The 16,704-nt window shown below is 34.7% G+C and overlaps 1 protein-coding gene across 1 annotated transcript in view; it reads right to left on the bottom strand.

Annotated features, from left to right (window-relative positions):
• DNAJC1 (DnaJ heat shock protein family (Hsp40) member C1) overlaps positions 1 to 16,704 on the bottom strand; it is a 149,520-nt gene that overhangs the window by 69,583 nt on the left and 63,233 nt on the right. Inside the window, exons 4-7 of the mRNA XM_074358370.1 lie at positions 13,856 to 14,021; positions 12,893 to 12,990; positions 11,823 to 11,916; positions 408 to 498 (exon numbers count right to left, since the gene is read on the bottom strand). Of these exons, the coding sequence (XP_074214471.1) occupies positions 408 to 498; positions 11,823 to 11,916; positions 12,893 to 12,990; positions 13,856 to 14,021 (449 nt within the window). The remainder of the gene's footprint in view (positions 1 to 407; positions 499 to 11,822; positions 11,917 to 12,892; positions 12,991 to 13,855; positions 14,022 to 16,704) is intronic.

The raw sequence follows: 16,704 nt of genomic DNA, 5'->3' as shown, positions 1-16,704 counted from the left end.
ACTTAAAACAAAAAACGTTGACATTTTCAGGTTTCCCGTTTACTACTATAATATTTCAAGCTGTGATCAACAGGATAGACTCAACACTAAATACCAATAATGACTGCTGCACTGGAGTATTTTAGGACTTTCCCAACTTTGGGTGCCTCCCAGACTAAAGGAACTATGTGGAACTACATGACCCATTTTAATTTTATCCCCTCTTCTGATATTGAGCTGTGTGTGCTTCAGAAATTACTAATACAGTATCGTCCACATATAATACATTAAGTACCAGTAACTATTTAGAAAGTAGCAAAGAAAGCACAGAAAATTTAATGACTGCTGAATTTAAGGGAAAAATCCAAATTCAAATAATCAGTTTTATATAATACAGTTAATATAGTAAGGCAACATTTAAAACTCACTTTGAAGTGTTTCAAGTTCAGCTCTAGTCAATGCATCTTCCTTTTCCTTCAATCTTGTTTCTTTATATTTGGTATAAAACTGACCAGCATCCTGCAAAAAGAAGTTACAAATAAATTAACACAAAAGTCAGTTTGCTTTGATGGTATTTTCCATGTAACTTCAACTGAAAGTGGTATATTCATTTAGCAAGCAGTCTTCCTTTGTGGTTATGTTTTCACATTTTATGACAAGCAGAAGAAACTGAATAAGCAGTTCTTTGTGATTTTTCTCTTAGAGAACTAATGAAAGCCAGAAATTACATATAAATTTAAGTAAAGTCTTTTCTTTCAGATACATGAGGGAGGCATCTTCTCCCTGTTTTCTTCTATTGTGTATTTTCTCAATATTCTGTATGGACAGAGAGCAGAAAAACACACTTGCTGGACTGAACTGGATTATTTGGTAGCACAGTAAATTATACTATTGTGACTAACAAAGCACTAACACTGTTTTCGTATTAGTCCCTTAACGCCAAAGGATTTTCAAAATCATTATATATAAATCTGATTATGAAACCTCTATGACCACATAGATACAAGTGGAAGCTGTCATTCTTCCAGCGCACTTAGACACCAGTTCCTACCACAGAGAGGTGAGGGTTGAGGACACATACTGTGCACAGACACTGAAGTGTCAAGATACAGAGGCTAGTCTCAAGGAGTAGCGTTTAGGATAGGTAAGACTTTCGCAGAGTGCAGAAAAAAGACTAAGCCTTCAATAATTACAGACATGGAAAGAAACAAGTTGGTGCTCTAGGCATATCAAGAGCCTGACACTGAAAAAAGCAAAAATGGATCATTTTCCACCACCGCTTGACTCAAACCTCATCTGTTCTATAGCAATACTACTTGTAGCTGCCAGGCTACACCGTGCTATGCTTTCATGTCTCTCTGTAATGCTTTGCCTTCTAGCTGGAATATTTTGCTCCCCTACCATTATTCTGAAGAACTCTTACTCATCCTTGAAAACCCTACTCAAGCATCACCTCTTTTGTAAGTCTTTCTGACCTTTCCCCGGCAGAGTAAATCTCTCCTGTATACTGCTTCTGTATTTAAATGGATTTCTTTGATTGCCTGTATCACGCTATATCCTGACCTAGAAAATGAGAAATTTGAGATAGGAGTAATAGTATGCTCAGCACAGTATCTAGCATCGAGCAGGCACTCAATGAGTATTCTCTGAACTGAACTAGATTGAAATATATGAGAAACCTTGTTAAGAAAGAAATAAGGGCTTGATGACTGACTGCTGTGGAATAAGAAAAAGAGGATAAATCTACGGTAACATTCTCACGTTGTAAGATTCCTAGGACAGAAAAATCATAGACCCATCTGAGAGTTTTATTTCTGCAGGAAACAAAGGAACAAAATCAATCCTTGGCTCTATCTTGATTCAGATGTAAATGCGTGAACACTTAAACCTCGGAATGGGATTATCTCTTTTCATCTGTGATTGTCCAAAGTAAAGATTTCTCCTGGGGTCTGTGTCTCCTGGGGTTATATCAGAACTCTTCTACCTGATACTTAATTAGAGAAATCATAGGGCATTTCTAAAATCACTGAATAAATATTAAGAAAGGTGTATCTCTTATTCTTTCCATTCTCACCTCATTTCTTCTAGAAGGTTCCCATACGCCCTGGACCAGCTAAATGGTATAATTTAGAGGGTGTAGAAGTCATGCACCTGACTTACTCATCCTCCCATGCCCTTATGTACTTTAAATTTCATCAGGGTTTAGGGTTAAGAATGTATGGCCTCTTAACATTCCTCGCACCCCTAAAAAACTCAATCTCAGAACAGTCTTATTTTACATTAAACCGTATCAGTCATTCATTCCTTGGTATGAATGAATGAGTGGGCTTATTAGCTTCTTTCCAGAGAGTGATTTTTAATAGTTGGGAAAAGGTCGGAAAGGCATCGCCTTCTTCAGGGAAATAACAAAGGCTGCACCGTGTAAGGAAAGAAGGGTACAGATAAGTTAGTGATGAGGCGTGAAAGAAGGGAAACTGAAATCAGACACCACAGTATAGTAGAGTGAGACAGAAAAGTGATGGCGGGGGCAGATTTTAGAGGCAGGCTACCTGGATTCAGAGGTCAGCTTTGCCATCTCACTAGCTACGTGACATTCAGCATTACTTCACTTTTTGATGGGTGGATCTTCTCTTCCATAAAACGGGGATAATAAGAGCACCTAAGTCACAGAGCTGTCAGAAAGATAAAATGTGCTAATACATGGGACACCCTGAGGCCCTGTATGTGTTAACCTATTTTTATTATCACTTCAGCATTTTGCCAAGAACGTTACTCTCCACCACAAAGTAAGGGTGAGTTTTTCTGTTTTATACTTAACCAAAAACAAAACTCCGCCTGCAGAATCCTGTCTTGCTTACCTGACTTCTTTTCACCTGAACCCTCTTCGCCACAGCGCAAAAAGCTTTTGCTGGAGAAATCTCTTCCTCTGGTCCTACCAAATTTGAACACTTCTCTGCTAATGTTTCTTCCTCCTGCTACAGCACAGAATTCCACTAAAAATTCCCTTCTGAAATGCCCACTAGATTCAAAACCACACTAACTCAGGATAGCAATGCACCCAATCACCTTAATCTACTCCATCTAATTCCAAGACTTCTAACACATTCCCTCGTCTCACTCACCATTTATTCTAAGCAAAGAACCCTATCCTCTTTTTGCTCCATTTCTAAGCATTTATTTAAATGTTCATGCTTTTTCTTTCCTTCATATCTTACTTGTACTTTTGAATTATAATTACAATATGCTCACTCTAAGAAGCATTACTTCTTTAATAAACCTATAATCTCAAACAATTCTACTATACCCAACAAACTCTACATTGTTCCAACAATCCTTCTGTAAGTTTGGTGTCCTACACTGTAAGATGCACTGACAAACTAGAAGACTTTAAAAGGAAAGTGATCAAACGGTGAAGGGGCTTGAAACTATAAATATATATAGTGTGTGTATGCATATATATACACATACACACATACATATAAATACACACATATACTTATATATACACACATATATTTTACACTGAAGTATAGTTGATTTATAATACTGTGTTAGTTTCAAGTATACAGCAAAGTGATATATTTTTTTCAGATTACTTTCCATTAGCGGTTATTATAAAAAATTGAATATAGTTCCCTGTGCTATACAGTAAATCTTGGTTGCTTATCTATTTTATGTATAGTAGTTTGTAACTGTTAATCCTATACTCCTAATTTATCCTTCCCCACTTCCGTTTCCCCTCTGGTAAACATGTTGTCTACATCTGTGACTCTAGGCTTGAAAGTATATTTAAAAGGGATTGAAGATGAAAAAATTCAGGATAATTTTTGATTTTGGATAAATCTAACAAATAGCTTTCTTTCCCTCCCACTCTTCATGAGAAGCTAATTTCATGCGACCATCATTGTTAAGTAGGGAAAATAAACACAAAATTTCATTTTGATAGTCCAAAATAAGCCCCAGTTAACCTACACAGGAAATGATATATTCCTTGTGGCCATAAACTCATCCATTTTTGAAACAATGCCTGGCACATAATAGACACTTAGTAAGTATTTGATGAGCGAACAAATGCTTACTTTAATCAATCAGGGCTCTGGACTAAGTTTAGCTCCATAATCCTGCATTAAAACTATAGACTTTACATTGTTCCAAACAGAGAGTTCTGACCTCGAGGAATTTATACTCTTATTGACAGAACATGAGGAAAAGCTTTTACTATATAATCAACTCTCTTAATACTCAACAAAATTTCTTGGAGGGCTCTGCATAGACATAAAGCAGAGGACTGATTTTACCTTATAGAACTATGACTGACTTAAAGAATTTACATGTTATGGGTGGTTCTTTGTACGCAAATACATAGCATGGGCTCCTGCACTGGAAGGTGTTAAACAAATTTATTTCTAGTTTTACTTCCAGTTATTTACTGAAGCACTATTATATGTGTTGTATTTTGTTAGGATATATGAGGATTATATAAGACAAGCAGTTGCCCTTAAAGCATATGTAAAAATAACTATGGATATTAACCAAAATAAAGAATATAAACTCCAAGAGAACGGGGATTTTTGCCTTATAATTTTTTTTTTTTTAATTTCCAGGGCCTAGAAGAGTATCTAGCCCATAGTAAGCTCTCAATAAATATTTGTGGAACGTATTAGTGGAAGATGAGTGGTGCTCATCCAACATTCTATCTGTTTCCCCACATTTCTTTATCATCTTGAGATTAGGTGGGGTGATGGGATTGGTTCTGGATGGGCTGTGGTTGGCAATACCATGTATCATTTTAAACCAAACATCAAAAAGCTTGTGCAGTCCTCCAGCTCTCTACTCTCGCAGTGGTGAGCAAGGAGGCCACACGTTCCAGGTGGGTACAGCTACAAGACATCATTATTCTAAGTCCCTAAATGGCTGGCTAGAGCAGAATGCCCCCTTCACCGCCAACCAGTAGTAAATAAGAGGCAAACACTGGAAAAAAAATTTCAAGTCACTGGAATTCCAGAATGATCTGTACCATACCATAGTCTATCCTGATTTATACAAATACCAAGTGCTATGAAGTCAGCACAGAGATTATACAACGGGAAGTTTTCAGTTGGCCTGATCAGGAAAGGCTTCATAATGATGACAATTTAGCTAAGCCTGCAATATTTCCAAGATTAGTGAGCTACAAGATGGAAGATATCCATTCTTATAAACCTTTCTTTTTAACATTATTGTCATAGTTTAAGTGATAAAATAACATGCTGAGCTGGCACTGTTTATCATGTTTTGGTTTACTTTTACTTCTCCTTACAAACTTCAAAATATTAAATGATAAAAAAAAAATTTAGGAAAGAAGGGAGTTGATTTAGAGTGGTATAAGCAGGGAACTGGTACCACCTGTCCTAAAGGCAATAAGGAACAGGGAAGAACTCAGAGGACAGGGAGCTGCACGGAGGATGGAGGATGCCCCACCTCTGTGTCCGACAGCACCAGTCTCTTCTGCTTGAAGCTTACGTACAACCTTCAGTATAGGAGACTATCTTAAGCACATTTTTAGAAATCTGCCCACAAGTCCAGTTGCTCTATATCAATTTTGCTCTCCCACTGACTTACAATCTCAGAAGTACATATAATGTGTAATTACATACAATATATAACATTACAATGAAGAATACAGGAAAACTTTTAAATTTCATACTTTGAATAAGAGTCAATTTTTTTTGTACGGAACTATGATAATACTAAATTCACAAGAAGAAAAATAAAACAAAAGAAGAAGCTTTGCTCTCCTCTCTTTGAGTCAGCAGCATTCAAAGAAATGGAAGGGCCAAAAGCTCCTTTTTCCATCTGGGTAAAGAGGGAGAGATCACAGAAGTCATCTATTCAGCCCCAAATCAACGCGAGAATCCTTCTACAATTTTTATAATAATTACAATCTGCCTCAATCCTCTTATGGAGAATTTAAGATCAGACGGCTTATTCACTCACTATAACACTAGCTACTCAGCTCATTACCCAGCTGTTGAAAAAATTTATTCTTTCTTAGCTTTTTATATTTCTTATATTTTAAATTTATTTTCATCTGCTTTAAGTTTCACTTCTACCATTAATTAGTTGTGTCGCTTTGGGCAAACTGTCTCACCAATGAGTCTTAAGTATTTTTCATCTCTAAATTATGGAGCTGATGAGGCTGCATATCGCTAACATTCTACCTAACACTCTGCGGTTTTTAAATCTTTAAAATCTTTTCTACAAAACTCTACTTTATATTCTGTCTTTGGACCGCCGAATAATTGCATCTTATGCCCTCCTTTCAGAGGGTGGAAGGAATGGAATCTTTGTTGCGAGGTCTTTCCAATTTTCCTGCATCCCTTTGTCCTTCTGTGGCAGTGGAGTTTCAGCCTTATAAAAATTCAGACGAGCTTTTCCATCCTTTTTCATTTGTTTACATATACCCTATGTAAAGTATGTCTGTGTGCAAAAATTTTTCAAAAAGTTACAAGAGTACTAACAGTAAGCTTCCTCACCCCTCGGAAAATCTGTGTCTAACTCTGAGTAGAAAGAAGGACAGGCAACTCAGCTTGCTACAAATGCCTCCTAGCCTTTTAGAAGCTTTTTTCCCTGCTAATTAGCTGTGAATGTTTTGTTTATTTGGTTTCTGACAGAGTCCCAGCAAGCAGAAGCAAAGGGGCTAGAAATGAAGGGCCCTCACTATAGAGAGGGTGACCTCCAGCCTTGTCCACAGCTGTAGTTTCCAAGGAAGAAGCTTCCTGGGAGGGAGGAAGCCTCCATTTATGAATAGTTTTGTATAAAGTACAATATTCCTGTTACTCTCTTGAGCAACTTTAATTTTATTTTAATTTTTAAAGGTAAAAGCCATAGCACTACAGAGAAGATTCCTCCATTTTCTCAGCCACTGCTCCTTGGCAACCTGTAAATCCTGATGGGGGTGGAGATATGCATGCTGGCAATTTCCTACAATACTTTCTAGTCTGTGTCCAGATAAGATCAGCTTGGTAATGAGAAAAGATAGGACTGGGACTTAACAATGGGAAAAATGAACAACTTGAGGCATTGCACACGTAAAGGAGTTGTATATTTTATAAATTATGTTACTAACAAATGTAACATAGCAGGTAGAGAGAAACTGAAATGGTACATTGCCAGAAAATCAAACTATAGAGCAAATCAATGCTGAATACTTACTTAAGACCTATTTCATCTCAGAAAATGTAGAGAACTATGAACTATGAATTAGATTGCTGATCACTTGGGATATTTAGCACCTACTGACCTTGTATGAGAAGTTAATGGTATTAACAATCTAAATTATTATGGACCCAAATATATGAAGCTCCAATACAAACAGGCAGTCACAAAAATAAACCAAGTTACAAGAGTTAAAATGAAAATATGCACATAGCCTTGGTTATATTTCATCAGCTGTCTGCTACTTTCATGGCTATGAACATGTTTCAGAACACATACAGTCAATTTAAAAAATATCAAGAAGGGCATTTTGGAGGTTAGAAAAATTTCTTGGGGTTATAGGCTGCATATAGTCAACACGGAAGACTGGTTAAGTCAGATTCCAAGAGAATGCGTCCTCCCTTCAAAACTATCATGAGAACAGAAATAGACCGGTAAGATAGGAAAGTGTCACTGGGGCCGTATTTTTAACATTAAAATTAAATTCCAGCCTCAAAGTACACAATGCCACTCCTGATACAGGCCAAGTTCCTTGTTAAATTCTAATTCATATTCCGACTCTTCTGTTGATCATTCCACCTGCTTTTCTCGCAATCGAAATAGTCTTATCAAGTTCTCCCACCTCCTCGGCATCCAGTCATGCATTTTCTCCTCTCTAATGCTCTCTCATTTAGAAATACTCCCTGTATTCTTTTTCTTTGGTTTCTCATCTGATTTTTTAATTTTCTGCCCACGTGGGTACATGAATGATATGGAGACACACATTTTGCTAAATACAGTGCATACATACAAATTTCCTCGAAGATCTTCCAGTCTAGGAAATGTCTGAGATTAACGTAACATCAAATATTTCACATGTATCAAACTATAGTCGTTTTCAGTGATTGGCCTCATTCTTCTTCGAATCTACCAAGTCTTACAATTCCTCCTATTATCTTTTTTCGGAGCAAAGGAAAGGAACAAAACCCAGGGCTGGAGGTAATAAAGACCTTCTCAAAAAGCAAGGGGGAGCTACCAAAGAAATACTTTTACCTCTTCCCTGCCCGATCACAGAACCACTGTGAGTATTTGATGCCCATGATGCACTTAAACTCTCCCATTCCTAACAATGAATGTATACACATCTTTGACAGATGTGTGTTATGGAAACACGTTCCTGTCTAAATGTCCTTTAACAGGTTTGTCAGATTTATCTGTTAGCGTATAAATTCCTAAATGGCTATATTCAGAGTCTAGAGACCTGGGATATAGTCATAGATGACAGTAATGAGCTAGCTATGTGGCATTTTATTTTTTAAAAACAAGCAGTTGTACAATGCTTTCCTCGGCGTTCTTTGTGACTGTGTGGGAACTACCGCATCTATGACACTATTTCTGTACACTGCCTAGTACACAGAGTGGGAGCTTCACTGTCAAGTGTCTACTCATCTTTCAAGACTCCATTCAAGTGGCTCCTCTTTTTAGTTTTCCTTGGTTTTCCTAAATAGAGACAATCTTACTTCTCTGAACATCTCCAGGAGTCACTGTTTATATCACACGTGTGAAGCTTATACCGTATTGTGTCACCATTATTTTAATTCATGTGACACCACCTCTGCCTGACTGCAAGGTCCAAGCAGGCATGTTCACCTCTACAGCCTCTTCCACTGTCCTCTGATACAGCATTTAACACATTTTATTGAACCTGCTGAACTGTTTTTCAAAACATAACTAGTAGAAGCTTTATACATCAAATATTGCTATAATTATTCTCATTTGTAATTTGGGGGGAGGGATAGAAAACAATTTAGGTAAAGTAACTAGGCAACAAGAAGTTTTCTTAGGGCCTTAGATGCTAAGTAATACACAGTGAACTTCGGAGCATAAACTGACCCAGAACTGCCACTTTTCCAAATCCTGCTGGATAACCCACCACGTAAGCATGTGAAGTATAATAAAGGGATGGGTATTTAGAGGGAGAATGGGGGCTGGGGGGAGCTGGAGATGAAGAGCTGTTGAGAAGACAAGGAGAAAATTTGGGAACAGGTTCTGCTAGTGTGAAGGCCATTTGCTGCAAGTATCCGGGTCTCCCACTGTCAGCTTGGACCACCCTCTGTCTTACCCAACAGCTATATGCTTACACAGAATGCGTGGTGCTCAGTTTTAATGAACTTTTCATGAAACTCAAGGGATTCACACACTGAAGTAAAACTCCCTTAAATGATACTTGTTTAACTATGCTTATATGAGCTCACTGTATTAGCTCTGAAACCCATGTGTTTCAGTGATTCTTGTAATTATGATTCAATTAAATGTTATAAAAAAAGATGAAAACTGAGTAGCAAATTTTCTATGAAAACCAATGAAGGCTCAATGAAAGAGTGGCTAAAAGAGCTGTTCACCAGATGTACCTAAGTCGATGATACAAGACTGAGGGACATCACAAAAATCTCTAAGGCTTATATAATTACATTGCTTCATAAGAGTGTAGTTTAACTCTTCTCTAAAGAAATCACCTGGAAATTTGTCCTTAAAGAAACCAAGATGATAGGTATGGTTTATGCAAGAAAGGACTCCTACTTTAAAATAAAACAAAGGCCTTATATCACAAGAGTGGTGAAAAAATGTAAAGCACATGCTTAAAATGTTTAAGGTCATATGTATCATTTTTTACACTGAGGGCTCTGGTAGGGCTTTTTTTTTTTTTTTAAATCACCACTGTATAGTTACCAATCCAGACTGCTTCAGGTAAAAAGGGCTCCTTCGAAATTTCTTAAAAACTTTATTTAAGAAGATCTCATAAAAGTGTCATAAAAATTTCAGTGTTGTAGACAAGGTATATGTATTTACATTACACAATTTTATGAATGATTAACTAATACCAAGGTCACAGCAGGTTGGGAGGAGAAAAGCAGACAAAATCTAATCCTAACAGTAACCATTCAGTAAGTACTGATGCCTGTGAAAGCATAAGCTATACATTTATTGATCTAAAAATACTTTCACTATTACAATTTGTATCAGAGTCTACTATATTATATTATTCTGTTGGTGAAGAGCAAAACTTTAAAATTCAAATCGATTCAATAGTTTAAGAAAGCAGTTTCTGAAGAGGCTAAAAAGTTTTTGTAAAATTCCTGTAAGTCTTCTACAAATTTGTGATGAGGCAAAACACTTAAAGTAATAACTTGTAGATCTAAGCCATTTTAATAAATTGATTCTACTTTTGCAACCTGCTCTGCATGTTAACCAAGAAGTATGTTAATTTTACCAAATAAACTTTGTTTCAAATGACTTAGATTAAAATTATAAAGAAGTGTTTCAGACTGACATTTTATGTGATATTTTATGTATACTGTCACATGATTATATTTTAAATTTATCTACACTCTGGCTTCCTATTGCATAGGTTCTAAAGGTAGCAAAAAATAATTATTCTTAAAAACATAAGAAAACGTCCTAAAATATTTTTCTGTCACATCTTCGCTCACATATACCAGTATAATAAATACACTTTCCCCTCTCTCTTATTAAGTCTTACAGACAGAGCATACAAGGATTGTGGATTTTTACTCAAATAAACAGTATACTAAACAACTAAAAAACAAAGGTTTTTAATTACCAAAATGTTTCAACTGTCTCTATTAACTGCAAACAAAATGATTCTATAAGCAATAACAATTAAGATAAACTATTTTGATTAAAGCACTGATGAATAATTTCTCAAAGGCTAGAAAGAAACACTCCTAATTTTTAGTTCATTTTCCCTTCAAATATAATATTTTCATTATTAGAGGAAAAAGAGGAATAAAATACAGAAGTCTGAGTCATTCATTTCCTTAAATGATTAGGAATGACAGCTCTGTTATATGAAAAAAAAGTGGGTAGGACTGATTAGAAATTATCCTTCTCTCTTGCTGTTTTCTGAAATGAAGTATTTCCTCTCCAAAATTACAACCTCAAAGAACCTCAAAATTCGTACATCAAAACTATTATATATTCTTTCAAATATGTTTATGTGTTAGAAATTTTCTAACCAGATGCAATAATTAAAATTAGCAAAGCAATAAAATACATCTTGGCATTCTAAATATAAAAAAGTAAGAGAAACTGCCATATGATTTTTTATTGTTTGATCACAACTATCAACAGAAACTGATTACTATTACAAGACAAAATATCCTCACTCCTCTTAAAGTTGCAAATAAAATATAAAGCTCCATGTATTTCTGCTTAATTATACAAATGCTCATGGGTAAACCTTTTTCTCCCATACTATGTACTTAAATGCTATTAAAATAATGGTGACATATTTGAGTCTTGTTCTTTCTTATTAGATATGCCTTAAAGGACAATAGTGGATAAAATTTTCATTGCTTTTATGTCTGTCCTAAAGATAGTATGGTTTTTTCCTTTTTTTTTTTTTCCAGTGTCTTAGAATTCTAAGGTGTTCTAAAAGCATTATAAGAGATACAGGAATAGAAACCTAAATAATTTTAGAACTATTCTAAATTAGGTTTATACTTCTAAAAATACTATTCAATTCAATCAGCATTATGAAGCATCGACTGTATATTCAGCATTCAGATAGCAGACATGGGCATAAATTATTTCATGAATAATTAAAATGAAAGCATCTAGTATTATATGAAAGAGGTATATCTTACCTGGATTAGATGAGGCAATGCTTTTAGTGTAAGGCAAAACCAAATTCCCAGCTTGCACGGGAGCAAATCATGCCATTGTGGTTTCATCAGTAATCTAAATGGAAAACAAAATGCAAAAACAAAGCAAAATATAGAAAGTTGAGAAACAAAGTATTTTTATAAAGATCCTGAATTCTGTTTCAAATGGCTATTTCAATTTAAAAAATGAAGTTTTTCAGTGAAATATTTATGACAGTTATCACTTAATCTGACGTATCCTATCACAAAACATATTAGTCCAGCAAATGCAATTATGTATAGTAAGTAAGAGAATCGAGGCTAAGATTTTGGGGAAGGGGATGTGTAATCAAGTTATAAAGATAAAGAAACAAAAGCCCTCTTTCAAACCTGGACTTTTCATCAGATTGGCAAAATGAATTCTTAGACCTTATGATTACTTCAGCTATAAAAGACTGAACAGCATCAGAGTGCTCCCAAGTGCTGACAAGCAGATATGAAGACTGTAGCATAAACAAACCAATACATAAAAATTAATGTCATTTGCAGTTCACTGAAGCATTACTCACTGATGTCATCAGAACAGAAGAGAGGCAGAATAGTCTCTGATCTTCATCTCACATTGATCCAGTTCCTGGCCTGCTGTGTGAACTATTTAAACCCTTTATTTCTTTCTACGAATCAATAGAAGAAATGGTGTATCTCTTTGAGTGTACAGCGTATCACTGTCTCTACATATTGTCACTCCTGAGCTAAACACTAAAGTGACAGATTCTTCTGGTAATACTTTGTCCCTAAAGTTCAGTATAAAAATTTTGAACAACAAGAATTTGGGGGTTTAATTATTTAAGTATGTATTAATACTTTACAAGGGGGAAAAACCTGTTTAACTTTTGCTTAAGATCAGAATTTGTTTCATAAACTAATAACTAAACGTTATTAGGTCTTTTATAAACAGAATGCAGATGTAAATGTCAGCATATCTGAAGCGGATATATGTGTGAAGTTGAATCATGTTAAAGACATATTTTAAAAACAGTTTCAAAGTATAAAATGTTTTTATATGCTCTCACCTTTCATTTTTTTCCGGAGCACCAAGTTTTGATACATCCACAGTCTTGCCGCCTGTCTTTTTTTTCTTTTCTCTCCTTTTTCTACTAAGCAGTTCATCCTTAATGTGGAAAAAATTATGGTTACAGGTTATCATTAACATGTACTCTTCAAATGTTATCAAGAGTCTTCTGTGAAGGGTAAACATTAGAGAAGAACATTTATGCAAATGTATGTAGGGTCCAACATGATTAAGTAAAATCATCAATCTTTAACAATAACTGTTGCCATGGTATCCAGTCCTTAAACACACATGAAGTTCAGCACTGTCAGTCATGTGTATCTCCATAGCAATCAAAGTTTTCTAAGAGAAAGCATTCAACTTACTTTTTCTCATTCAGCCAACTTTAATAATGTCACTTCAAAAAGAATGAGTAAACAGATGCTAATTCATGAATACTGATAAATATGTTTATCTTTAGCATATAAATAAAAGTCCATAGTAGGATAATCTATGTAGTAGTATAGTAGACTAAAAAAAGTAATGAATATTTTAACCAACTGATCTCTGAAATTGAAAAATTATACTCATTTCAAGTCTTAGTTAAAAGCTTTTAAAATAAATGTTCTTTATATAAGGGCCTGTGACACAAAAATTTCTAAAATCATTTTACAGAAAAATGTGTCTATTTGAAAGGTGACAATTAAGAAAGCATGGCTCTACCTTCTAATTTTCAGCTATGTATTTGAGCCTTCACAAAATTTAATAACAAACTCAAATGCTGCATTTTAAAAAAGTAGTGTATTTTCTTATGTCATAGGTCCTTGACTTAGAAACATATCAAATACTAAACACTTTGAGTACAAAAAATTAGAATAAGGAGTAGATAAAGAAAAGTTGAAATTTTCATCAGTGAAAAATAAATGCCTGAAATTCTATATGAAATTAAGGAGACTAGGTCATTTGATTTATTACCAATACTTACCAGTTGTTTTTCCAGGTAGATTGACCAAACCACAGCATAATGACCCACTGTGAGAATAATGAACAAAAGTAATGCCAGCTCAGCATTGCTCATTTTTCTCACCCGCCTGTAGTAGAACACAGGCTGTCGCCAATCTGGAAGTCCATTGATCAGAATATCATCATACCTACAGCAGCAAATATAATATTCATGGGGAGTTTAAAATAAAAACAAAAAAAACCCTTTATTTTTTACCTAAATTTAAAAAGAGGAAAGAGAAAAGAATTTCTCCAAAATAGATAACATTTATGTAGATTATCAGCATTACAATGGCCTATAAATCAAAACACTACGTAGGTCCAGTCACAGACAACCTTCAGGAAGGTAGACAGTAATATACTGTGGATACCAGGCCTTGTGTTTTCGCAGCACCCCAGTGATGTGAGCCCTGGAACGAAATCTAAACTGCAGGAGTCACACAGTCAGGCCGCCCTCCATCCCAGGCTGCAGCCAGGCCCCACCACAGAAGTAAGTCAGCAACAAAAGGAGGCATCTCAACGGGAGAAAGCCAAGATAAGAGCTCTGTTTGCTACTATGAATTACATGTTAATTGAATCAAATTCAGGATAAATTTTCTAGTCAGTGCTTTTGTTTCTACCCTTGTACAAGAGTTCAAGGTTGAAATATTTATTATTTAATCAAAGCCTTTTAATGGCATAAAAGCCTATAAAATGAACGCCTTTTAATTTTATGTTGCTCACATTCCTTTAGAGAATAAAGAATTCCCAAATTAGAAGACGATGTGGAAACAACCAATTTCTCAATAAAACTATTTATTTGTAAACATTTAAGTGGCAATTTCCTCATTTTTTTGGCTCCGCTGGAAGGGAAGAACATAACTAAGAACAGCCTTCCTAGTAATGCATTTTCAATCAGCTTTCTTTAGAATAAAATTTCAACAAAATTTAAATTTACCCCTCAGTTACTGAGGCAAATATTCTTAAGGTTAAAAATCAGGACTAACATTTATGATTGTAAAACTCAAAACCATGACACACAAACACTATGTTCAAAACACACAACCTGTTAATCTTGGGTTGAACACAACTCATTAAATATTCTAATCACACTGTTTCCAGAATTAAATTTTCACTGAAAGGCCTAATTTGGTGCAACACATTGACCAAAATATTTTAATTAAAAATATTCTGAGTTAGTCGCAGGCCTAATTACAGGAATAGAAATAGGGCCTATATTGTCAGGCAGGTCAGCAGAACTCAGTAGTAGGTTTTTCTCAAGTAAATTGACCGATCTAGGAATAATAGCGCAGCTGCTAAACTGCCAGTCTTGACATGTAAATCAATTTAAATGCAACAACTGCAGTAGCTACTTTGATAGTTATTAAATTGATACCTTGGAGATATGCTTAAAAAAATACAGCAGAGGATTTATTACAGGCAACTTCTTTTCTCAGTAAAAAAAAAAAATATTGGTTATAAATTTAAGAAATACTTTATTAGAAAAGCTGACTTTCAGGATTAACTCAGATTATTAATAATAGTCAGAATAACCAATGCTCAAAGCAGAGGACATGAGTGGTACTAAACTCTTAAGGGCAAATTGTATAGTATGTAAGAAATCTGCAAATTAAAATATGGTTGTATAGTAGCTGGACCAAAGTTTGATGTTAAATTTTTTTTCAATATTTATATAGCAATTCTTGAACACTATTATCAAGCTATAATAACATGATTTCATCAAATCTATTATTCCTGTCCTCGAAAATTTATGTTTAACTTTATCTCTGTAAAAAGTGACTCATCTTAAATTATAAGTGGATTGGCAAAAAGGCTTCAGGTGGTATAATGGAAGATTACAACATTTGAATGAAGTCCAGTGAAGTCCTGAGTTTATTCTAAATCTACATTCTACTTCAGATTTGTTGAGGGCAAAAAGGGAGAATATAAAAATAAGTATTTTCAGCTAATCTCCCCCATGAAATAACTTCAAGTAAAAAGTGTGGCTAATTAAAGACCATCTAAGAAAGAAGCGACAATTCCCTAAGAGCATTACTAAGTGTTAAATTTGTTTTAGATCTGAAGTGTACTGGAAGAATACCCAGCTGAACTCATAGCTATGAATCTCATATCAAATAATTTTATCACCATCATTGTTGAAATGCTATGTATCTGTTAACAGCTACTATTTTCTACCCCACATATAAATTGTATTTAGTGCACAGCTAAATTCAAGACAGCAAAACCTCATGCACTGAACACATTAAACAAGACTAGATATTTGCTAAGCTGTCTGCCGCTCTGTAAACAACAGTCTCCGAGGATTAAGCTTAGAATCAATGCTCTATTGATTTTACTATCAATGAACATTATGGCGCACACGGCTAGCCATTTTAAGGGAAGATAGCTTCTATTATAGTTCACTTTTTAGAATATATGCTGTTAAAAGATAAATCACTGCTTTCCTGAAATACTGAAAAAAATAAAGATATTTCTTAAAATATACACAGAAACCATATTCATAAGTTATTTGAGAAAAAAATGTGTTGACAACACATAAAATTTAAGATAATCACTATGTTATGCTTTTTCTATATTTAACCCTTAACACTTAGAAGAATTAAGCCCATACAAACTACTCTCAACAGTCTGTTAAAACCAGATTAAGAATGTATACATGTATGAACATATTATAAGAAAACGCAAAAGTAAATTTCTACAATGAGAATATCACTAAGGTAAAAAATCGTATGGAACTATAAAGGCCTTATCCTAGAGATTAAAGTATTCTACACATTCTACATATGGTCTAATACATGTTTACTTCATTTGATTTTCTTAAAATGTACATGC

This window comes from Camelus bactrianus, chromosome 35 (genome assembly GCF_048773025.1).
Source record: "Camelus bactrianus isolate YW-2024 breed Bactrian camel chromosome 35, ASM4877302v1, whole genome shotgun sequence".
NCBI classification, from domain to species: domain Eukaryota; kingdom Metazoa; phylum Chordata; class Mammalia; order Artiodactyla; family Camelidae; genus Camelus; species Camelus bactrianus.
The sequence above is the reverse complement of the archived record's forward strand: the minus strand, read 5'-3'. Positions and strand labels throughout refer to the sequence as shown.